This window comes from Sceloporus undulatus, chromosome 1 (assembly GCF_019175285.1).
Source record: "Sceloporus undulatus isolate JIND9_A2432 ecotype Alabama chromosome 1, SceUnd_v1.1, whole genome shotgun sequence".
NCBI lineage: Eukaryota > Metazoa > Chordata > Lepidosauria > Squamata > Phrynosomatidae > Sceloporus > Sceloporus undulatus.
In genome coordinates this window covers 128,081,928-128,108,045 of record NC_056522.1, presented here as the reverse complement: position 1 = coordinate 128,108,045, position 26,118 = coordinate 128,081,928, and the positions used below count along the sequence as shown (strand labels likewise).

At 39.2% G+C, this 26,118-nt stretch overlaps 2 protein-coding genes across 5 annotated transcripts in view; one reads left to right on the top strand and one right to left on the bottom strand.

Moving 5' to 3' along the window:
* SMAP1 (small ArfGAP 1) overlaps positions 1–20,149 on the top strand; it is an 84,750-nt gene extending 64,601 nt beyond the window's left edge. For all 4 annotated transcript variants that reach the window (XM_042476892.1, XM_042476803.1, XM_042477061.1 and 1 more), the window contains 4 exons: positions 9,499–9,629; positions 15,694–15,859; positions 16,854–17,197; positions 19,197–20,149. In XM_042476892.1, coding sequence (XP_042332826.1) covers positions 9,499–9,629; positions 15,694–15,859; positions 16,854–17,197; positions 19,197–19,331 — 776 coding nt within the window. In that variant the 3' untranslated portion in view covers positions 19,332–20,149. The remainder of the gene's footprint in view (positions 1–9,498; positions 9,630–15,693; positions 15,860–16,853; positions 17,198–19,196) is intronic.
* A 34-nt stretch (positions 20,150–20,183) lies between these two features.
* B3GAT2 (beta-1,3-glucuronyltransferase 2) overlaps positions 20,184–26,118 on the bottom strand; it is a 46,348-nt gene continuing 40,413 nt past the window's right edge. Inside the window, 2 exon segments of the mRNA XM_042457269.1 lie at positions 20,184–20,634; positions 20,720–20,868. Of these exon segments, the coding sequence (XP_042313203.1) occupies positions 20,548–20,634; positions 20,720–20,868 (236 nt within the window). The 3' untranslated portion in view covers positions 20,184–20,547.

Sequence of the window (26,118 nt, the reverse complement as noted above, 5' to 3'; positions counted from 1 at the left end):
TTTTATTACACAGGTATTAATAGACATTGCAGTGAGCTAAAGTTACAGCTAAGTCATTTTCCTTAAAGGTGCTGATGCATCTTGGAAGATGTCTGACATGGCACGAATAGTATTCCTCTTCCTCACCCCCCCCCCCCCCCCCCCCCCCCGTTCAAATCTATTCTTGATGGACCCCAACCACCACAAAACCTATTTAGGACTCTGCAGAGGGGATGAGGAATGGCTTTTGCCAGTGGTGGCCATTCTCTTGGCAGGCAAGCACAGTTGGATGCATCCCAGTCACCTTTATTCTTTCTTTCTTAAAATGCGCACTGTATATCTTCATATCTTCAACATTAAGGTGCTTTGCCAAAGGAAATTCAATGTTATCTGCCAAGCATTTCAGGCTTTGCCAACAGCTAAATCATGTACCACTGTGTATATGGTGTTTCATTTTCCCCCTAACTCAGCATCCCTTTTTATTACAGCTACAAATATTTGTCATTTCACTAGGATGTGTGTATAAAATGGGTGACAATATGTATCTAAAATCATAAAGACTAAATGACTTGGGTTTTTGATTTTGCAGATATGCTTTTGGCACATTGTAAAAATAGCACCCCTCATTTTGTGGAATGCCTTGCAACACGACATAATGTTGAAACATTGCCTTTTCCATCAGGCTGAAAAGTTGAATCTCCAAGAAGCAGCAGAACCTGTTTTCCATTTGATGCTTCATACCGAAACATAATTCATGTGGCTGGTTGCATATGTTAAAGTAAGCATCATAGTATATTAGCATTAAAAATGGATAATCCCAGTCTTTCCACTCAGGTATAAGTAAATTGCCATGCTTCTTCCCTTCAGTTTTATTGTAAGGCTGATGAAAGGTAAAGAAGGTACTCATTGAAAACAAGCTGAATATTTAATCTTATTAACCTTTAATTAAAAGAAGAGCAGTAAACAGTACAATAGAAAGTAGACTGTGGTTGATAATCAAACAGGCTAGTCCGTGCATTTCAGAACCCACCCGTCATGTTTAGTATCATCTTTTTCCTCTCAGAAACAATACCTTAACTAGACCAGTCTTTCTCTAGAAACAGTTCTGTACCTTAAAATCTTTTGTTGCAATTTAAAGCCTCCTTTGGAATTCTGAGTATTCAGTAGTGATGAATTAAAAAGTAAATTAACCTTTATAATGCACAAGTAAATTTTAAAATAAGAAAGCAAATAATTTTGATGAGCAGGGAAGGATTCTACTCTGAAGCTGTTGTTAGAATAGACACTACTATGCCTATTCTGTGTTTTAATTCCTTTCCCTGACAATGTAGTATCATTGTTCTGGGCATGTTCCCACTATCAAGTTAGGTGTGGGAAATTCAGGGCAGGATGACATTTGTAAGCCTCATTAAGGCTTGGGTAGGATTTCCTGGGAGAGTCATTCTAGCAACATTTTGAGTACATTATTCCCACACTAAATTAGGCTTTAACAAAACTTGAATGAATGCTCCAGACCAAGAATGTACCTGGTACAAAATTAATTCAGGTAAAGATAATCCTAAATAATTTCCAGTACTCACCATCTTGGATAGCTGAGCTAGCATTCACTTAGGCAGCCCTTTTCACCACTAGAGCACAAATGTTGTGCTCTAAATTTGTATCCAGTCCATTAAATAGAACATTATTGCAATGTATTTACATTTTTATATATTTAACTATTTATATTTATGGATTTATATGGATTTATTTACATCTGTATGCATTTTTATAGAATCATAAAATCATAGTGTTGGAAGGGACCAGAAGGGCCATTTAGTCAACCACCCTGCTATGCAGGAATATACAACTAAAACTCTCCTGAGAGATGGCTGTCCAACCTCTGTTTGAAAACCTTCAAAGAAGGAGAGACCACCACCTTCTGAGGCAGTTTGTTCCACTGTTGAATGGCTCTTGCAGTCTAAAACATTTTTCCTGTTACTTAGGAGGAATCTCTTTTCTTATAATTTGAATCCACTTTAGTGTCTGGAGCAGTCAAAACAAAACAAAATAACCAAACAAAAACAAGCTCACTCCATCTTCTTCTGGTACTTCTCTTGTTCTCCAAGAATTCTGAAAGGTGATTCCTTTAGTACTTTTTGATTCAAATCATCTGGCCATGAAGATTTGAATTCACTTAGATTAGCTAGGTATTCCTTACTAGCTTTTTACCTGTTCTGGGCTGCAGCCCCCTTAGTGCATCATCTGTTGCATTACCACAGGCAGAGCACTGATTTGGGAAGAAGACTGAGGCAAAGAAAGTGTTGAGTTGTTCTGCCTTCTCTGACTCCTGTTAGCATTTCACCATAATTTCCATGTAGCGGCTCTACATTTTCCTTGTTCTTTTTCTCGTTCTGAGGATAACAAAAAAACCCTCCTTTAAATTATTTTTAACCTCTCAAGCGTGCCTGAGCTCATTTTAGATTTACAGACTTTTTCTTACATATACTGGCTATTCATTTGTATTCCTCTTTCATGGCTTCCCTCTTTTTCCATTTTTTGTACATATCTGTTTTAAAATTCAGCTAATCTGAAAGTTCTTTGTACATCTACTCTGATTTATTTAGATACCTCCCACTTTTCTTCTTCACTGGAAGCACAAATTCCCTTCCCTTTGAGCATTTCTGACCATAGGTATTATTGTACCTAGGCTGCATCCATACTGTACAAATAATCCAGTCTGACTCCACTTTAACTGCCATGGTTCAGTGCTGTGGAATTCTTGAAAGTGCAGCTTTGTGACACATTTAGCCTTCTCAATCTGAGAGCTCTGGTGCCCAACAGACTCCGATCCTCAGAATTCCATGGCATTGAGCCATGGCAGTTAAAGTGGTACCAAACTGGATTATTTCTGCAGTGCAGATGGCCTTCTAAGCCTACTGAAATTTTCTTAAGGTTCAGAATGTCTCATTATATTTCATTTCTGCTTTCTCCATATAATAAAGTTTAGGAGAACGTACTCATTCCCACCAAAAGATGATGATGGTGGTGATGATGATGATGATGATGTTATTTTCATATCGTCCGCCTTTCTCCCAACATAGGGATTCAAAGTGGCTAACTGCAAATTTAAAAACAATTCAATTTAAAACAGTACAACAACATTAAAATATATAAACATATAAAATTTCCAAAAACAAACAATTTTAAAAGTTAATACAGTTCTGAATTAAAATGTAACATGTCATAAATACAAACTTTAAGTTTAAAATACACATTTAAGTCCCAGCTCTTATCAGCTTGAAAAGGCCTGACAGCATAAGAATGTCTTTATCTGCTGCCAAAAGGACAGCAGGGATGGAGCCATCCTGGCTTCTCTAGGGAGGGAGTTCCAAAGCTTGGGAGTAGCAACTGTCCTTCAAATAACCTGGACCCACTACTTCCACCCCATTGACCAGTTCATCTCTGTTGGTTAGAAACAGATCCAAAATAGTTGATTTCCTTGTTGTCTCCTCCAGCTTCTGGACAATGAAATTGTGTACAAAGTAAGTGAGGAATTTGCTGAACCTTCCATTCTTAGCAAAGTTTGACTTCCAACAAATGTCAGGGTGGTTGAAGTCTCCCATCACTACTGTATCTCTTTGTTTTATGAAGGCATCATCCAAATCTTTAGTCTTGGGGGGGTGGGGGTCTGTAGTAGACTCCCACAAAGATATAACTATGGCTTCCCACCCCTTTAGTTTAGACACAGATGTTGTTGACCTGTTTTTTATATGGGTTATTTGTTGGAATTTAAATTTTGCTGCTTTTCGATATGTTAAGTCATTGTCCAAGGAGAGTCTTGTTTCCCATTGTTCGTGCCCTGCATGTTCCCATTTTGCTCTTGTAGTTTTTTTTAAGCCCATCTTCTCTGAGGCCACTGCTGTATTGTGATGACAATATAAGAATTCTTTGCATGTCCTGTTTATCTTCTTTACCTTTAGCTATTGCAATTCTAAAATAGAAAGCATTCTGAGGAGAAGGGAATTTCTTCTCATTAGGAATCATCAGTTAGGAATACAAAACAGTTGAATATTCTGTCCATAAAATAAGAATAGAGTAACAAAAGGGATATATTTCAATATTATTCCAGAGCTGACTGGACTTGTGTGATTTGCATTACAAGCGCAAAGGCTTGGCTTAGTAATACCGAGCATCAGTATTATTTATAGTTAACAGCTGTAGCCACTTGTTCTTCCTCTGTTCATTGTGAAACCAAGCCATATACTACAAAGGCCAGTGGGAAGGTCTTACAAAAACTCCACTCCGCAGCTTTATTTTCCTCTGAACAATGAGGGCAGAGATTGCTTGTAGTACTTTTATTTAGAAGAATGGCTGCTGTGGTGGTAGTTATACTTAAAATGTCAACAGCACAAGTGTTAGAAAATGGTTAGGGATTGTAGCGCTGTGATGCATCTTTCCCTCAACACCATCCAAAAATTCTTTTTATAGGGGGATGTTAATCTTCATGGGTTAATACATTTTTAAATCTTAGCACATTTACAGTTGCTATGGGAACCACAATTTTGATTACCCGAATTCAGGATAGAATCCCTGGTGTATTGTTGCAGTAGTGCTCTTGCATTTACTTCCATAAGAAGAGGGGACCGAAGTAAGCAAAACTGTGAACAAATACCCATATGACTTTCGGAATATGCAGTTCATGTGCCACTGAAGGACTTATTATTCATAGAGAGAAAGCATCTCATTTAAGTTTTTTCTGTACATGGTAAAATGCTTCAATCAAAGAGTGATAATGTGTAAGGCAACTGAGCCCAATAGTTGAGAGAAAAGAAAACTGCTAGAAATCTTTTCACTCCAATATGAGGAATTCAGAAACAACTGTTCAAAACCGATGTCAGTATTCCAAAATTTATGCTAATCTTGTTTTACAAGTATTCTGAAGCTACAAATTAAAACTGCCAATCATAAAAAAATTCTTGAAGGTGCACCAGTTTCCAAACTTAAAATTTACCCTTGCTTTGCTTAATATTCTACCATTACCAGGGCACTTTTGAGATAGTCAGATTTAGAATCAGTGATTCAGTGTTGGTAATGTTTGGTCTACTTTGTTATATGTAGTTCTTGCTCTTGTCTTTTCCCTTTTTCTTCTTCTTTTCTGGTTGCAGTCTGCCTTCCACATTAGTGGGGGTTAGGGTACAAGATCTCTGCGAAAGTGGAAAAAAACTGAATAGAGGAGGGAGGGAACAGGAGCATGTGTATGCCCTTCCCCCGTACTTTAGCCAGCTTGCCTGAGCCGACTAAAGCATGCGGGGGGGGGGGTGCATGCGCATGCCCCTCCTGCCTTCCTCAGGTAAGTTCGCTAAACCACAGAGAGAAGGGCATGCATCCCTTTCCCGGCTGCTCCTTCCCTCCTGGGGTTTTTTCCTCAAAGGGAAAAGCCTGGGAGTGAGGAGGAGGAGGAGGAGGAGGAGCATGTGTGTGCGGACAAACTCACAAATAATAAAATTCACGAAAGTTAAACCTGTGAAAGTGAAGGACTGACTGTATATTGATTTTCTATTATTGTTTAATGTCATAAATTTTAAACATAAAGAAAACCAAAACATTACCAGGGCACATTCTTGGATGAGGTATCTAGATTTTTCTAACTTTAGAGTAGGCTTTGTGACAGCCTGGGAGGTGACTCTAGTGTGGGGATTACATGTGGGAAATGTGTCCTTTTGGTTCTCTTGCAGCTTTCTGTTTTTCTGCCATCAACTAAGGTATCAATTTTGATTGTGTGGCTGGGACGGGCTTTGAGGGCACTGTTTCATAATAGTTCTGGTCCTTTATGTAGATTAGGAGATAGGAATCATGGAGCCCTCCATAGGTTGTGAGACTACAACTCTCACTGCTGTCACAGGCAGTGGTAAAGAATGCTGGGAATTACAGTCTAGTAATATCTGGAGGGCCTCAAGAATTTCAGATATAGATGGTCACAGAGACCATCTCTGCTGTAGATGGTCTTCAAAGGCAGTGCTGTTAAATGTTGTGTTAAATATTTTGGCCTTTGGCTTGCAGTGTCCTAAAGGGTTCTGATGTGAAGGTGAAGGCTTTCATGGCTGGCATCCATAGTTTTTTGTGGATTTTTTGGGCAGTGTGGCCATGTTCTAGAAGAGTTTGTTTCTGATGTTTCTCCCAACCCAGGGTAACACAATATGTATAATATACCCTACTCATTTCCATGCCAGCATTCTCTGAAGACGACAGCCACAGATGCTGGCAAAACATCAGAAACAAACTCTTCTAGAACATGGTCACATAGCCCCAAAAACTCACCAAAAAATCTACTGGGATCTCTTTAACAGTGACATGAAACAGTATTAAGTTTCTTGAAACCAACTCCATCCTGGACCCTTTCCTGTCTGGCTTCCGCCCACGGCACTCTACAGAGACAGCCCTCACCAAGATCTCAAACGATCTCTTGCGGGCCAAGGCAAACGGCCTCTACTCTATTCTCATTCTTGATTTGTCTGCTGCCTTTGACACTGTTGATCACTGTCTCCTGGTTGATTTACTTTCTGACCTTGGATTCTCTGACTCTGCTCTCGACTGGTTTAAATCTTACTTGTCAGACAGATCGTTTGCAGTGGTCACGGGTGGTCAGACTTCATCCTCTGTTCCCCTATCTGTTGGAGTTCCCCAGGGCTCTGTCTTGGGTCCCCTTCTGTTCACTCTATACACACTGTCCCTAGGTAAACTCATCAGTTCTTTTGGTTTCTCCTATCATCTGTACGCCGACGACACTCAGCTGTATCTGTCCACCCCTGACCTTTCGACGGGGCTTGAACAGCAAGTTTCTTCTTGTCTGACTGCCATTTCTCAGTGGATGTGGCTTCGGCGCTTGAAGCTCAACATGTCTAAGACTGAGCTTCTCGTCTTTCCACCTAAACTCAACCTTCATTATTCTTTTTCTGTTTCTGTTGACGACACTTCTATTCAACCGGTTCATCAAGCCCGCAGTCTTGGCTTCATTTTTGACTCTTCTCTGTCATTTATTCCCCAGATCCAGGCCACCGCCAAGGCCTGTAGATTCTTTCTCCACAACATTGCCAAGATCCGTCCATTCCTCTCAATCTCTACTGCCAAGACTCTGGTCCATGCCCTAGTGGTTTCGAGACTAGATTATTGTAACCTCCTTCTGACAGGGCTTCCTCTTTCACACCTCCATCCTTTAATCTTTGTCCAGTATTCAGCTGCCCGTATTGTCACATCTACTCGCCGCTTTGACCTTGTTTCTCCTCTTTTATCCTCCCTTCATTGGCTCCCCTTCCCCTTCCGCATCCGGTACAAGCTTTTGTTATTGACTTTCAAAGCCCTCCATGGATTGGCCCCTCCTTACTTATCTGACCTTCTTTCTCCTTACATTCCTACTTGCACCCTCCGCTCTGGTAGTCAAGGTCTCCTGTCACAGTGTAGGACTACTACTGCCCCCTCCCGAATTCATCCCTTCTCGCTTGCTGCCCCTTACTCCTGGAATCTTCTTCCCCCACATGCACACCTCATCACTTCTCTACCCAGTTTCAAAACTGAGTTAAAGACTATATTGTTTAGAGAAGCATTCCCAGAGGCTAGCCCCTCTCTGACCCAGAAAGCCTCCTTTTAAAGAAGCCAAGCCCTTCCTCCAGTCCATCTGCCTTGGTCCAGGCCTCGGAGGTGTAGAACTGCTGGACCTGATCCCATTCTCCACCACCACTCCCTTCTCCTTTTGTGTCGTGTCTTCTTAGATTGTAAGCCTGAGGGCAGGGAACCATCTGACTAAAAGATTGTATGTACAGCACTGTGTAAATTTACAGCGCTTTATAAATAAAGGTTAATAATAATAATAATAATGATGATGATGACACAGCTGAGGAAAAGGCTCTGTTTATTATTAGCATTAGCACAAGGAGATGAGTGTCCTAGCCTTGGACCATCCACAACTGTTTCTCTCCTCATATCTTTAGGCCGTTGTGGCAATGGAACAAATTTGGGTACCAGTTCTGACACATTAGGAAAAAGAGTTATTGGTCCCAAGCATCAAGCCAGCCTGAGAAGCATATTGTGAACACAATTAGTTAACATGAAGGGTTGGGAGGCAGACGTTTCTTGTTGGTTTATATACTAGAAAAAAAAGTTAAAAGTACTTTCTATTTCATTTGTTGCTCTTGTTGTCTAGCTCAGTGATTTTGTCCTCCAGAAAATAGACCCTGCCTACTCACTCTAGGTCTAGAAGGAACTATCCTGAAGGGAAGAATGCCCTCCAAGAGATTCAGCAAACAGAAATTCATGGTTTAAAACTGCAGTTTTCTTTGTCAGTATCCCTACTTGGAGATTCTCTTTTAATGGGGAAGGAAGATTATTATAATAATTAAACAACAGACTTTTTATTGCTTTGACTATAATTAATTATAACTGCAGAAATTTAGCATTTAAGTGAGCATACCACGAATGATAGTTCTCTGTAGTTTTCAGTTCAAATATGGGAAGGGGCAATAATGATAGCTCATAAATCACTGTTATCATGAGAAATAGTTCGGTATTGGAATTATAAGATTGGTAGCATGATGATTTGGAAGACAAGAATAAGAGATTGAATCGTTCCATTTTATTGAATTTCCCCTTCCACACATGCACATACATTTAATTAAGTGTAGATTTTCTGTTGAAGTTCACAGAAGAATGTTGGATGGAAAAAGGTCTGTCTTTAATAAGAGGTGTTACAAAATTTTGTTTTGTTTTGCTGAAAGAAAAAATAGCTGAGGGGGCTGCAGAGCCCATTCTCTGTTACCGCTTAACAGCAGATTATTAGAATGGTTTACAAACAAAGAGTGCTTTACAAGCTTGACTCGTGCAGATTTCCAAGAGTTTTTCCCCTCACAGGAACCATGTAAAGGTTGCAAAATGGTTGAAAGTATCTGCATTTGTAGGATCAATACTGAATCTGATCTGAGGCTAAAGCTGACAAACATACCCCCAACTTTACATAACTGTTCTTGAAAAGAGGGAGAGAATCTGTCATACTGGAAAGGCAAAATTGTTTAATAAAATGTGGAGTTTGCAGTCTGTTTCTTCAGACAACATATGTAGCTAGTAGTTACTCATCCAACCTCAAATTATAACAAATATAAGGCTTTCTTAAAAATAAATTAAAAAAAAGGCTTAGGCTACCTGTGGAGAGAATTTCTGTTGTAAAAGCTGTAATCCTGATAACTGTTTGACAAGGCAGTTGAAATCTTCTAGAAATGTATAATTCTGTTAAATCAGCTTAGATGCCATTAGGCTGGCCTTAGGCTGTATTTTAATGTGTTCAAATCTTTCTAATTTTATTGGCATTTTGTAGCTTTTAAATTACAGGGAACTGGCAGAATACAAGGAGCCTAGATGCAATGTTTTGAATACTGGGAGACTTCTGCCAGATTGCCTTTAAACAGAGATAGTTTAATTGACTTACTATGTACATACTTTGCAAATGTAAAAATCTGGTTTAACACTTTTCATTTTAAAACACTTTATCTGAAGATGGTCCTGCTGATTCCTCTATCACAAATGGAAGCACTGTCATACCTGCTTCAGTACTGAATGATGACCTGGATATATTTGGCCCAATGATTTCTAATCCTTTGCCAGCCACCTCTGTTCCTCCTTCCCAGGTAAGCATGAAATATGAATTTAGTATGCTACCACATTTTGCAAAATTAAAACGTTTACACTAGAATTGAAATGCATGCCCAATGTTATACGACCATTGTGGTATTTGGAACACTAAATAATTTCAGCATGATTAATAGACAAATATCGTAGATATAACCATCTTAGCATGCTTATGGACTTCTCTGAAGGGGATCTAGTTGACCAGTGGGCTGAAGAATCTACTTAATGGCACAATACAATGTCTTGGAGAATACCAGTAGCAATAGCACTTACAGGCGAATACCAGTAGCAGTAGCTCTTACATTTCTATACTGCTGTATATAAGCACTCTCTAAGCCAGGAGTAGGCAACCTTTTTGAGCCGGGGGCCGGGTTGCTGTCCCTCAGACAACTGGGGGACAGAACTCAAAATGGCGCCCGGAGTGGCATGGAAGCTGCGGTGGGGGCAGCAATTGGTGGTAGTACCGGGCTGGGGCCGGTCCCAAGGCCTCGCCGGGCCGGATCCGGCCCATGGGCCGTAGGTTGCTGACCCCTGCTCTAAGCAGTTTACAATGTGTTATCCAATTGCTCCCAACAAGGTGGGTACTCATTTTACCAACCTACGAAAGGATGGAAGGCAGAGTCAACATGGAGCCCTGCAGGACTGAACTCACAATGCAGTACTGCAGCACTGGCATTTAATCACTGCACCACTATTCACTCCTCTTGACCTTTCCACATGTTGTCATGTTACAGCTCAGAACTGAAGTGGATTAAATTGGCACTGTTACCATTTGATGTACACAAGATACTCAACACTGTGAAGCTGCAAAAATACTTTTATTATGGCACAAACATGATATAACCAGGAACGAGTTAGCAGCTGTTGGTTATGAATTATTCACTTCCTTTGCTGTGACACCTCTATATAAGCTGTGGTGCATCCCACTGCTTCCTGAAGCTGCATAAGTAGTTGAAACACATCCGTCTTTGTGTAAAAGACACCTGTATCCAGGTGGACCCAGAGTTTCTAGAATAGCATATCGAAACAGCATCATGAAGCCCGAGGTGCTATCAAAACAAGTCTATCAAGAAGTGCAGAACTAGCAGAGTAAATTATTAAAAAAAAGAAATCTTGCAAACTATAAATATCCCCTGGAGCACTGTTAAATCCATTCTTACAAAGTGGAAGGAAAATTAATCATGACTCTGCCTAGAGAAGGCTGTCCACCAAAACACAGTGACTGGTAAAAAGGACATCAAACCAGAGAAGTAAGGATGAGGCCATTCATTACTCTGAAGAAGCTGGAGAGATCCAGTGTTAAGATGAAAGAAGCTGTCATTGGGACAACTGTCTTCCAGATGGGTAGACTTTATGGAAGAAAAAGAATGCCATTGATAAAACAATGTGGTGTTACACCAAACATATGGGGAAAGTTTCTTGGATCTGATGAGACTAAAATTGAACTTTCTGCCTTGCCACAAAATGAAGCATTGCTGGCAGCATGATATTGTAGAGATGCCTTTTCTTGTCATGAACTGAGAAATGGATCAGAATTGAGAGCAAAATAGATGGAGTCAAATAATGGGAAAATTCACAGGAAAACCAGTTTTAGGCTGCAAGGAACCTGGGACTGGGGTGGAAGCTCACCTTCCAGCTGGACAAAGACCCTATACCAAACCCAAGGTAATGCTGAAATGATTTAAAAACAAGAACCTGAATGTCTTAGTATAGCCCAATCAGAGGGAAGGCCTCAATCTGATTGAAAATGTGTAGCAATACATAACAGTTGCTGTACACCAGTGGTCTGCAAAGAACCTGACAGAATTGGAGCAATGTTGTCATGAAGAATGGGCAAAAATGGCAAGATCCAGATGCTCAAAGCAGATAGATGCTTAGGGCTCAAACAGACAGGCCAAAATAAAGCTGCTTCAGTCCACATTGGAAATGTGTTGTTTAAATAATACATGCGTCCTCAGAGGCCAGAAGCTGCGTTAAAGCCATGCTCCAGCCCAAAGGACTGGAGTGCGGCTTTGGTGTCTGTCATTTAATGTGTCTGTCATTTAAACAGCATACCTCCAAAGTGACCTGAAGCAGCTTTATTTTGGCCTGTCTGTACAGACCCTTAAACAAGAAGACCTGCAGCTTTAATTGCTGCCAAAGGTACTACTACAAAGAATTGGTTCAGTATGATGTGTATATGTGAGTTTGAATACTTGTGCATCCAACAAATGCCAGTTTGCTCTTGTTTATTTAACTTTTTATGCCATGATAAAAATTTAAAAATACTTTGTACCTTCACATGGTGCACTACCACTTCTTGTATACATCAACTGGTAATAATGCCAGTTACATACATTTTAATTCCAGGCTTTAGCACAACAAAGTCAAAGGGAGTGAATACTTCTGAATGGCATTGCACATCATCAAGTCTTCGCTTGTGTGGAGGACTTTATGGAGACACAGGTGTGCATGAGCCCATCCCTTGAAAGTCCTCGTGCATCCAGCAGCTTCCCATGCCTTTACACAACGAGTACAAAATTCCACATGGAATACTGGAATTGCACTGAGTTGACTGTTCATCTGAAAATGGTAGTGGAATCTTATACAGACCTTTACACTCAACCCTTGAGGGTCTAGAAAACTGTTGGGTGCCTGGCAATGACTGGAGGCAGGGTTCACATATGCATCCATGTCCTTGCCTCTAGCTCATGCATACACATTGCCAAGGCTGTTATTTCTTAGTGGTTTCCAATGTAGTAATAGCCAAAGCACTTGATGCAGAGGCTTACTTGTAAAAAAATTAGTAGAATGGTCCAGTATGGTGTATTTTGACAAAATAAAATGATTACCCATTAGGTTAGGTTCAAGCATGCAGAGGCCAAGCTAGCCCAGGTGAATATTTATTTACTAGTGTTTCTAAAAATTTCATAGGTTCTCGCCAGTATTCGGGATCAGAAACTACAATTTGGTATATATTTTGAGATGTTACAACCACTTTGATATTACTCTAAATGTGTATATCTTGCATAATTTGATCTGAGAGAAATTGTCTTGGGTAGAAGGGTTATTCCCTCAGCCCTTTTGTTACTTAAATTCCTTCAAGATTTAATTATCCTGGCTGGAATCTTGTTCGGGAGTTATGAATGTGTACCTAGAGCCATAATCTAGAGTCCTAAGTGTATTCAAAACTCTTTGGTATTTATGAGCCCCACATATTTCCGGGTTTAGGTGACATGTAGGGGCCATGAAAGTCCCCAGTTCCACTTACTGGGAAGCAGTTATCACAATTGACATGAGTCTGTTCCCCTGTTACTTGAGAAGCAGATGAGTGATGTTGCCACCAGCACCACTTTTCATGCAAGCAGTCTCTGGTGAGAGGGGGGATTGTGACAGGGACTCTGCTTCTATCTGTCACAATGGAGAACACTCACAGGAGGGGTGAGAATGTCAGTCAGCCACTTCCTGAGCAATAGGGAAAGAAATACCAATTGATTTCAGCAGGTGCTTCTTGGGATGGGGGAGCGGGCTGGGGATTCACTGCATAGCCACGTAATTATGGTGGTTACATATTTATAACTCTTCAACAGATTCCAGCTCATTTTATTTAACTGTTCTATTAGATTATGTTCTATTAGATTATGCTGTTTGATAAATATGCAAGCTTCTTGATGTAAAACCTAAGATCTTTTACCATGATCTTCACTTGTCCTCCTATTATTTGATTGCTTTTCTTCTGCTTGTTCTAATTGTGTGTTTGCACATGTTTGAGAGAGATACTTTCTGCTGCTGCAGTTTTTCTTTTAAATGGTTTTCCTCAATTCTTTTTTTTTTGGGGGGGGGCTTATTTATAAACCAGACCCACTCTGAAATAATGGAAAAGGAAACCATTACCAGTTGCCCCTTTGTAGAAAGGAGCAATAAACCCCTATTGTATGCTGTTATCTTATGTTGTCTCTTACCATTGCCCTCTTGTTGATACAAAGATGCTAAGGCAACCACCTCACCTGGTACTTTCCAAAAATGCTGAGCTGTATTTCCCTTGGCTCCTGGCCAGAACAATGTATTGGCTGTTGCAAGCCTTCCACCAGTTTTTAATTACAGTTTTTTCCCCATTTGAGTGCAGCAGCATTCTCCTAGGGCACAGAACATCAATTTCTTTCTCTTTTACCCATTCCCTTGGCACTTGTGCCAAAGTTGTATTCATTGACCCAAGCAGATGGAAATATGGGTGTAACAGACATCCCATTTCCAATAACTACCTGATGTACTGAGTGCCTGCTTGTTAGGCTGGGGTGGGGGAAACCTGAGCCAAAACAAGGTTTGCTTCAGCAGTTATACCCAAACCCCTTTGTAACTCAGCACAACATATGGACTTAATGAGACATATAAAATTAAAAGAGAATGCAATCTTGTCTCATTATCAGGACTTAAAACTTAATTTTGCACTTGATTTTAGATACCAATCCCCTATTAAATAAAGTATAAATGCATGCAGAGTATTAGAATGCAGCTTGTATTTTGATATTATTAAAGTACACACATAAGGAGAGAGATTGTTACATATATTCAACTAAGTGTTAATAGGGCTTTATTTCTATCCTGCCCCTTCCTCTTTGGAGCACAAAGTTGGGAATGTGATCTCCCTTCTCCCTCCCATTGTCTTCATAACAACCCTGTGAAGTGGGTTACCTTTAAGTAGAGTAACTGTTTCAAAGTCATCCAGTAAATTTTGTGGCCAAATGGGGATTTGAACCCACATTTCTTTTGACGTGTTAACCAGTAAATCTGCCAAATCCTTGTGTAGTTTCTTTTCTTTTCAAAGTTAGCATTCTTGTAGGTATTTCACAGTGTTTCCCTTCAAGCTCTGTTAGGTTTATTAAAAAGGTACGGTTTTCTAGCGTCTGAGAATACAGTTCTTTCTAACAAAAAACACAGAACCATTTGGCTCATTGCCTTTTCCACAAGAAAGGGCAGCTTTGTTCCTTGTAAAATGTTTTCAAAACAGATTTGGAACCAATGAGAAGCCAAACGCAATATTCCAAGCTTTACAGAACTCTGGAGATGCTTTTCATAAATTTTGTTCTTAATCTTAAACCTGAAAATCACAGTAAACATTTACAATATTATAGCCATATAATCCTGTTCACAATTCATTTAATACTGCCATACATTAATTGAAAACTGCAAATTTGTGAAAGTAGGGTGTTTTTTTTACAGTATTTCTTATCCTAAGAGATTCCTTCTTCCAATTGTGTTTTTTTACTAGAGAGAGAAAAAATAAATTAACCAAAGATTAATTTCAACCAATGATGACTGGGTTTTGTTCCTAGGAAAAGTTTTGCACTGCAGTACATATTCTAAAGAGAGCACTTGCAAATTTACAAGACTGTTAAAGAATACAGTAAACATAAAGCCACAAAAGATGTACAGTTGTCTGCAGCTGCATAGTATGCATGCATCATTCCGATGAAATTTTGCAAGAATCAATCTTTTATGCAGTTCATTGTGGTTTTCAAAAAAAGAACAGGCAAACAGTTAATTAATTTTGCAATAATGGGTGTTCTGCATACATGCAGTGATGGTAGAAAAGATTGTATTATAAAGGATATCTTTTGATCTTTTGATATTCTGAGCCAGCTCCAGTTTATGCAACAAAAAGTATCTGCCAAGTGTTCTGTGGTAGTCTTGAAGCTAACATGTAATGTATAAGATATACCAGTAGTGTGTACTAGCATCTTGAATAAACACCTGTGTGTATGTATTTGTTGACCTTGGCCCAGTCTTGAAAAAGACATGTGAAAGAAATACATATTGCGCATTCATTTGGCTACACTTGTTGGGTAATGTTTGCATTTGCTCCAATTACATGGCATATTATTTTTCTCATAGGATATATAAAATACCTCTGTCAATCAGGAAAGGAAACATTTAATAAATACTACTGTGTTCTAAATGTATGTAAGCACTGAAATGATTGTTTCAGTTTTTCTATTAAATTAATTTTTGTTTGATTTGAAAATACATACTATTTTTCCTAACCATCCACTAGGAAAGAAAAATCCTTTTACTTTTATTTTCTAGAGTACTTCCACCAACCCTGTAGCTTCCACTTTATCTGCTGCATCAGGAGATCTTGATCTGTTCACTGAACAAACAAAATCAGAAGAATCAGCAAAGAAACTGCTCTCCAAGGATTCCATTTTATCACTGTATGGCACCGGGACTATGCCATCGCAAAGTGCTCCAGGTAATTGCTTTTCAAATCTATTTCCAAAGTGACTTGAGAGTTGTTCTAATAAAACATGGTTGCTCCTCACCCTGATCTATGGATTCATGTAAAACTGGATTTTTCTTTCCTTTTACTTTTGAATATCAAGCAGAAAGTCTAAAGAAAAAGCATTTAAGACTGACAATTGTCATTTAAAGATGGCAAATGTTCAGATAAAGTGTTTGGAATAATACCTTTTATTTTTGGTGCTGGGGCAGAAAAAGTTAGGAGCCAATTTGGAAGGAGGAATGGTGGGAATGAAGTTCCAGAGTAAGCCAGTGACAGGAACAATCTTACTTTCCTTGGTGCTCTTTCCTTCTGCTCACTGCTCCCTTATTTCCAGACAGAATTTAATTGAAAGATGTCAGGAAACCTGGATAAAATTATAGTTTCTGATGTTGTAGCTCTTCCCCAATGAGAAGAGGCTACTGGTTAGGATCATTCAGTATTGTGAGCCAAGAACAGTGCATATGCTGACAACCATTTCATGTTGCTACATTATTAGCAGACCTACTTTACAGTAACATATCAGACCTGAGGTCTGCTATCAAAAGAGGTTCTTTGACTGCCATGAACGAGGCTGTTCTGACTCAAAGTATGAAAGGATCAAAGAAAAGTCAAAGGAGTAAGAGGTTTCCTCTCTTCTTCAGCAACAGATGTAAGATCACTAGCAAGAGATGCCAGGATTGATGTTGAAGCACCAGTGGCTACTATCTGCATTCTTTTTATAATAATTCTATCCACGCCTAATTTACAAGTGTTGAAGCATTATCAGAGTTTCCTTTCTAACTTCACAGAACCACATCAGGATTTTAGGATGGGGCATTCTACCTTACCAGTCCTCTTTTACTTGGACAGCAAGTGTTTGACAGAAGCAGTTGCGGTTCTGTGCACTAAACTTTGAAAAGGTAGAGCAGCTTTATATCAGCCTTCGATGATTTAATTAAATCTTCTCCTCTCTCCTTTTGTCCAGGTGTATTCATGGGACCACAGCCTTTGCCCTTTACTGCACAACCAGCAGCACATTTTCAGGGATTTCCAGCCATGGGAGTGCCTGTGCCTGTACCTGTACCTGTACCTGCAGCCCCTGCAATGATGGGAAACATGATGGGACAGTCAGTACCTGTCATAGGACAGAATACAGGCATGATGGTGGGCATGGGAATGCCTAATGGCTTTTCTGTTCCTACACAAACTGCTGCTTTGAGACTTCCACAAAATGTTGGAGGACCCCAAGGAACGATGGCAGGGCAGGTAACCCCACCACAGAAATTTGGTATGCAGCAAAATCAACAAACTCAGTGGAATCTTTCTCAGGTGAGCAGATATTTTAATCTTGGTGTTAACTAGTATTGACATTATCTAAACCTGGAAAATAGGACTTGATGGGAAATGTGATAGAATTGGAGAATTGGGAACATTTTTGGAGAGAAACAAAGAAATTTATGGTATGTCAAAGTTACAGTCGGCCCTTCTTATACACGGATTTTTTATACACGGATTCAAGCATACACGGTTTGAAAATGTTCCAAAAAAAATATAAATTTACCTTGATTTTCCATTTTTTATTAGGGACACCATTGTGCTGTGTCATTATATTTAATGGGACTTGAGCATACACGGATTTTGTTATACACGGGGGATCTTGGAACCAAACAAGGGTCCACTGTATAAAGAAAACTATGTGAAGATGCTACATAGGTGGTATATGACCCCTATAAAATTAAATAAAATCTGTAATACCAGGGACAGGAAGTGTTGGAAATGCCTGAAACAGGAAGAGACCTTTTTCCACCTTTGGTGGAATTGTGAAAAGGCCAAACAATATCGGAGACAGATAAAAATAACTATGTCTGAAATTTTGCAGGTCGACATACCTTTAGATCCCTTGATATTTTTGCTTAACATGACTTGTAAACTAGAAAAGGAAATTGTTAAAAAAAATCCAGATTAATATTGTATATGGTTACTCTGGCAAGAATATTGTATGCCCAGTACTGGAAAAATATACAAATCCCAAAAAAGAGGATTGGATAATTAAACTTAGAGAGGCAAGGAGAATGAATATTTTAACTGCAATGATGAAGGATAAAGCAATTGAAAAAACTAAAGAGGATTGGTTTTGCTTAGAGCGTTTTTGTAATTTTAATTTTTGATATATCTGTGGAAACTAGTAAAGTTATTATTTGAACGTTAGAAGTTTAAGTATCAAGGACACTTTGAAGGAACCTTGGTAAATTAGGTAATCAGGTCACTTAAGGTTATCTTGGAACTGATCAACTAGTATAACTTTATTATATTAGTTTTCAACACAATAGTATATGTATATATGTCATATTTGTAATGTAATGTTTATTTGTGTTGTTGTGGATGTATGTCTTTTACAGATTTGTTTAATAAAAAATAGGACTTGAAATGTTTAAAAAAATATTTTATAATGTAGAGTTGAACTCTAGGAAGCTAGTAATCCTGATCCATCCATAAATTTAGTTTTGACAGTACCACAGTCACCTCAAGGTGTTTAAAGTGGAGACTGAGTACTGAAATGTTATGCAATTTGCAAACAACAATGGGTTAAACCCAACATTATTCTCTACTGGGGTGTGTGTGTGTGTATGTTTGTTGACCCTGTGTAATTTCCTAGATCAGATAGGATCTGGTGCGTTTAGGATATTTAGGCCCCTAGTAGAGTAGACACTCTGAAATGGAATGGACTTGTTAGTTATCGCAAGTCTATTCCAGTTGGAGCCAACTCCAACTCAGTGTTGCAAGAACTGGGCATTATCTTAAGAGAAATCACAATATACCTAAAAGTACTGATGTCAGGTTGGCTAGCATCCTGTTAGCGAATTGTAATTGCATAAGTCAGATTTACCGCAACTTATTTTTTGTGGTTGCATAGGTCAGAATTCCTAGCACACAATGACCAAAATCCCGACCCACTTTGTAAGCAGCACAGCTCCCCCATAGCCATTTCCATGTTGTTGGGGTGTGTGTGTGGAGGGAGGGGGGATATAAACAGGTATCTGTCATGGCATGTCCCACTAAAAGAAAACAGGTGAGGTGGTGGGGACCAGCATCAGGAGTTATAGCTAGAGAGATGGAGGTATGTGATATACTCCCAATGGGTTGCTGTTTTCTAAAGTGATGAATGTACATGTAAGTCATTAACAGCTGAAATATATCTGTTCCTATCATGCTAGATCTTATAATGAAATGTTGTACTGAGAAAGAAGTGTTATGTTTTACATTAACCTTAACTATAGTACAGAATTTGAATACCTGTACACTAATTAAAATCATCTACATTTCACAGATGAATCAGCAGATGGCTGGGATGAATCTTAGTAGTTCCAGCAATGTGATGGGCTTCGTCCAGCCCCCAAATACAGTGGCAGGTTGGACTGGAAGTTCCTCAGGCCAAACTCTCAGCACACAACTCTGGAAATGAAAACTGCAATAGAGATTTCATCTAGATCAAGACCTGACATTCCATACTGAAATGCATCTAGTTTTCCTGGTCTGTCCATGCACATTTTCCCTTGTTCATATTAAGAAGTAATCTTAACTGACCGTGTTGTGGTCTGTATTGACATTAAAAATTTTGATGTAGTGAAAAGCAGGTTGAGAACACCTATCATTGGCAGCTTTTTCATTCCACAGTACATTTGATTTCATTAAGCATATCTTTCAAAAGAGCTGTTTGACCAACAACATATTCAAATTATTTTATCAGTTATAGAGCCAATGTTTCCATATAAAGGAAATAGATATCATGATAGTACTATCTCTAATATGTAAACACCACCCTGCAAATTACCCAGTAATCCTGTAGAAGGTACTGTATGAACAAATGTTAATCATATAAATAAGAGTGTATATGTATCACTGAAGAATGTTTTTCCTTGTGTAATAATGATTTTGTTTCCTTATTCACTTCACTGTGATATTATAATGATGTGATGAAAAGGAGAAAGTAAGTGGTTAGTGAACACGAGATAAACCTGGATATCACTTCTACGCTATCAGTTTCTTTTACCTTAGCAGTTAATTATTTGGTTTCCTGTATCAAAATACACAATTTGGCTACAACAGTGTACAGAAGGAAAATCTAAAGTATGCTGCACAGCATACATACAGGGTAAGTTGCTCAAATGAATATTTGTCTTTCCAACTGTATCCAGGTTTATGCCAGTAATTGTGTTTACATTTTATGGTGCCTCATACTGATGAGCTATTGCTTCCCTATATTAAAGAAATCCATAAATATTCTGTGATTATCTGAATCTATAAGAGCTTTGAGTACTGTTCTTAAAAACAAAACTCTTTAATTAAAGAACAAATAAACGCCGAACATCCATTATCTGAAAGCCGCCATTCTAAATGATCAATTAAGTTTTACATTTTTTAAAAAATCAGCATATTTTCAGCATTTAACTGAAATGCATTTGAATGCCTTATATAAAAACAATCTAATCAGTTAAAGTACTAAAACAGATTGGATAAACACATGCAAAACAAGTGGAGACAAAACTACATACATCTTGAGCCATTTGATAGAAGTCTCCTTAGAGCAGTAAAAGATGTTGCTGAGTGGCAAACTGTACAGTCTGACTGTCTGGGATTGCATCTGTTAATTTTGGTATGTCCCATTTTACGCTTAGGCATCATACTTCAATTTTGACACTGTCCATATGATACTTTGGCTCATTAGCTAGATTGACCTTTTCTGTTCTAGTGTGCCATACAAGAACCTGTGGGGTAAAATGAAAGAAAGCCATTAATTCTACATTAACTTCAAAAAAGAATGGTTCCTGTAGATATTAGTGGAATTAATACCTTTGTGCAATTGTTGGCTTTTGGCTCTAGTTCTTCCATTGTGGTAATCTGTCTCAGAAAATCAGATTCTTGCATCCCAGGCTGTGATCCATGGCGTCTGAATACAGCTTTAGGGTTGGACAAAATCACCTGAAGGCTTACAGCAAATCCTTTATAAATCAAATGTTACATAATTAAAATCAAAATTTCATACATTTCATACATCTGTCATTTAACTTTGGAAGTTTTCCTCTTTCCCCCCTTTTCCTTTTTGCTTTAAGCTTCTATTCATGCCCCCCCCAAAAAAGGTAAAGTTTACACTGTCATGCAGTCACATACAACTTCATTTATGTAAGTGCCACACATAATTTATGCAGTTTGTCATACTACAAGCCAGTTATGTCTTATTGTAAAAAGTTACTATCCATTGTTCTTATTTGTTTACCTCATTCTACATTTCATTAGAATATAAACAGTGACATTTAAGTAAGTAGTTGGAATTTCTGTATGATAAACAGCCTGCCTGGTGGGAAAAGGTGAATGTTAAATGGACTAGACCATCTTTCCTTTCCCAGCCACCACTTCTGTAATTAATTGGAGATTCAAGTTTGAAGTGACTGTAATTGTTAACTACAGGGAAGAATAAACCTGACATCATGAATTCATACGCCAACTAGATTTTTTCATTTCAAATATAAAAATCAAGTAACACACCAACAAAGCCTCTACCCTTTCATGACATTAAAAACAAGTTCCTAAGCAAAGTGGAACAAGCACAAGCTTTTAACAAGTGCACTATAGGTGGTCCATGGACTATTGTTGGTGGTCCACGAACCATGAACTGACAGTCTCTGGAGAGTTTGCATGGAAGAAAAAACAGTTGTAGCCAATGGACATGAATATAGTGCTGGTCCTTAGCAGAAAAGGGGAAAATGTCAGTCTCCCACATCAACAGCATAAGAAACAAACAACAGCTTCATTTATATACCACTTCATACCGAACTAGCAGTGTCTAAGCGGTTTACAACTGTAAGCTAATTGCCCCCAACAATCTGGGTACTCATTTTAGCAACCTTGGAAGGATGCAAGCCTGAGGCGAGCTTCAGCCCTTTTGCTGGTATTGAACTCACAACCTTATGGTTTTGAGTGAGTGGCTACAGTACAGGCATTTAACCACTGCACCACCAGGGCTTCTGCAGTAGTTATTGGTGGGTACCTTGGATGGGTTGCTTCTCACATTTACTCTCATGAATAGAAACATGCAAATAACAGACATCATGTGCCATAGCGGAGGATCAACCTACAGTACTTTTCTTCTGCCTCTCTGCTCAGGACATGCTTTCCATTTCTTCCTCAGGAATTCTCTCTACTTAATTTTGGGGTGGGGGTATTTCTTCTCATGTAACAACCTCTGGAAAGGCTTTTCCCCACTTCACTAGACTAGCTTTCACCCACTTTCTTCTGCATGTATGACACCCTGTCTTTGGGCATAGAAAAGGGGTCAGCCAAGGCCTTCAGGGCAGAAACATCAAGATAATGATGATTTGCCAGCAGCTCTGAATGAAGCAGGGCTGGCCTTACAAGGAGATGGTAACTGGCCCTGTTTGGGTTTTAGATGCAGATGAAAAAGGACCCTTAACATCTGGATGCAATAATTTCTGGGTCATAGGAGAGGTTACTAGGGCCCTAAGAATCAATGTACAGTAGTAATGGCAGAGAGACATGGCTTTTGACCTCATGTGGGGCACAGAAACCAAGAGAGGTACATTTTTGATAGCACGTGAGCTGAAGAGGTAATGGCTAGCCTCCTCACCCTGAGTCAAATGAAAGAAAAGGTCCTCTTCAAGAAGGGATGTTGGGAACAAGTCAAGTAGAGAATAGTCTTGGGAGGACACAATGCCCTTTTTCCTACCCTTCTGATAAGGCAGAGCCTTTTGGAGGATGGGCTTATATCTGGAGCCCGGTCCACTTGGAAGGGTTATGTGTTTCTCTACAGATTCTATGTTCATGAAGTGCCCAGTGCTTTGAAAAACACTATCTCACCATCAATTCACAGGAAAGATGTCCTAGCCTGACACAATATAGCCTGAGTGGGTGGTCATTATAGATAAGTGCCCATCTACCCCATTTGGTACTGAAAGCATAAGCAGCTGAGCTGGCAGAAATGAATGTGGAGATTTTGGAGGAATGGGTCACTCTCCATTATCAATGGGGGAAAAGCACATGGAGGCTTTAGATATCTTAAATTATGAAAAATAAGACTTGAAGGGGCTGGGACAGGACATTGGCATCCCTGGAGTGCCAAAAAGCAAGTAGTATATCACCACTAACAGAGGATTACGAAGTCTACGTTCCAGATCTAATAGGAGAAAAGCTTCCTTTTACCATCTTCTCATTCTGAGCTTAGCAGTTCACAATATTCCCACAAAATTGGGGAGGTACTGTATAATGAAATCTCTTCAGAATTTATCAGGCTAACAATCCATGTTTAAGTTGAAGTGGCTGTTCCTAAATAGATCAATTTTTTAACTGTGCCAGGCTCCGTTTTCAGCAGAAATTCAAGGGAATTAAGTTTCTGGTAAAGAATCCAAAGGATGCCACTACTTTATTTTGATGGAGATAGACCCTCTTCATTCCCCAGAAAACAAAGGTCTCTAATGAGGAAATTAACAATTTGCAGAACCTTTTCCCCGTACAGAGTTTTATTCACCCTTCCTCCAAAAACAGAAGGAGCAATGAATACACTTTGGACAGAAACAAGGACAGTCCCTCCCAGCTGAGATTTCTTTACTTTTCCTCCTCTGTAGCCACTAGAAAAGGAGGAGTTGTTTGTAATTTTTAGGGAGATGCGAGTATGGCACAATGATTTTTGAATGTTGGACTACAACTCTGGAGACCAGGGTTCAATTCCCAGCTTGGCCATTGAATCCACTGAGTGACCTTGGGCAAGTCGCATGCTCTCAACTTCAGAGGAAGGCAACAGCAAACCTCCTGTGAATAAACCTTGCCAAGAAAATCCCATGATAGGTTCAGTTCACCTTAGGGTTGCCATAAATCGGAAACAACTTGAAGACACACAACACACATATACCTTCCCTCTCCAGATCTATAGGGGCTTCAGGAGGGGGGTATTTTCACTGGGAACAAGAGACAGGCCTGTTAGCTCTGCTAGATTATTACAATCTGAAAATAAATAAATAAATAAATAAATAAATAAGGATTGCCTCATGAGTCTAAGGACTGCAGGGCTGCCTAGTGAATAACCCCATAGTTACACTGGTTCCTCACACTGATTAAAGCAGTGAAAAAAATTGTGGCCCAATCTTGGCCTTTATGACAACATGGTTGTTCTGCCTTTAAATGTCATTTCTAGTCTTCCAAACATCTGGTCCTTGCCCTTTAGCAGTACTTATTTCCCTGAGAGTTTCAGACAATATAGCTGTATTTATAACTTTAGTCAATATTCTTTGGAGGCTTTTTAAAAACTCTTAATATTTAGGAAAAGCTTCTGCTATTACCAAAATAAGACCAGGTGCCTTCCAACCTCTTTATTAGCAACTTCTGATTCTGACTTCAGGAAAAGGAAAGACCAAAACAAATACAGGATGTCCTCAGCTTTCTAAAAGCTGACAATGGCCTGCTAGTTAAGAAAAAGGGGTTAAATGTTTCAAGTAGCTGACCAGGTTTCTTTTCATAGACGATTTTTGAGGCACTTAAAAATTCACTATAGTTTAATATATGCAAGCTTTCTTTCACAGTATAAGTTCAAGGCAAAACCACTTTAAAACTCTTCCACTCTGCATTTCAATTTTCTGACCAAATACCTTCCCAAGAGAAATCCTCAGATATTTACTAAATTATTCTAAAGTTAAAGGCAAAGGGTATTCCTAGGGCAATAGTGGAGCTGCAGTTCTGTAAATTCCTTGGGAAGAGAAACCTTTCTTGGGTCAAGTGTTCAAGATACTGAGGAGGAAAAGTTTCTTCAAGTTTCCTGTATTGGAACTTTGCATATATTTTGCTCTCTTATACCAGAAACTCCACAGATAATTCAGAAACACCTATGGAAGTAATTGCTATGAACACAAGGTGTCTGTGCTCTGTGCTGTTTTCATTCTTCAGTTGCTATTCATAATCGTCATTTTGTCACAACAAACAAGATGAGCAGATGCCTGTGTTCAGGCTTATGACAAAGGGTCCAGAAACTTCAAAAACACCTATGGAAGTAAATGCTATTAACATAAGATTTTTTCATGCCTTGTATGCTCTTCATCCTTGGTGAAGAGTGCTTTGCAAGGTTTCAATGGACAATCATGCCAGTCGTGGCCTGGTCAAGGAAATCCTGATGCTGGGATCTCCAAGCACCATCCAACACAAGGGGGCTCTCATCCAGGGAGGAGGAGGTGTGAAGCCCAGACTGGTTTCAGCTCCATAGCTGATTACTAAACAGTGAAGCTGTAGTTAAGACTCTATGGAAGTAATGTCATCTATCTTCCTTTAACAGAATTGGTTATGTAATGGACAGCCTTCACTAAATGACAAAGTAAAGGGTGGATGTACAGCAGCCAGAGATTAAAATAGTTCTTGTCTTCCTTGAGGGTGTGCTGGAAGATCCCTGTGCCCTAAATCTCTGAGAAGAAAAAGCTAAGATTTCCTATTGACCTTACAAAGATATAGTCATGTTAGTCTGTGGAATCAGTATGTAGAGAGATCTTGTTGCACCTTTGAAACTCACTGAAAGAAGCTGGCAGCATGTGCTTTCGTAGACTTAAGTCTACCAAAGCTCAGTTAGTCTCAAATGTGCTACAAGATCTCTCCACATGCCCTACAAGGAATTCAGGCACTGTATGGCTATCGGCAACATCAGACTCCTCTTGAGAGAGAGAGAGCTTTTAAAATCGCCTTCTGTTCATGTTCCTCAATTTGGAATGTAAGCAATCCTAAGGGGCCTGACCAGTCTCCTTTTGAGACACTGCACCAAATGTTTCTAAGTTCCTTTACTGCAAAGTAGTTTTCAGTGCCTTTCTTCCATTCAGTATAGGATGTATCAAAACCAGGAATATGACTGACCGCAGAGGTGTGCTTTTTAAACCAGAGTTAATACTGTTGCATAGATCATGCTAATCTATATTTCTAAGTGCTTCATAGGGTGCAATAGCTGATACAGTCTTTTTTGTTCTCATTCAGACATTCAGATTTTCAGACCTGGAGAAAAAGCTGGGAGTAAAAGGCATACTCCCAGCAAAGTCACACAATCATGCTGAAGACTTTCAGACACATTGTGCTTATCCAGGACTTTACCCGTGAAGATCCAGAAATGCTCCAGCAACAAACCATTCATGGAGAAATCCCAGAAATGATTTGTTGCTGGAGAATTCCTGAGTCTTCCTGGGTTAAGTCCTGGATAAGCATGACATTGGCAC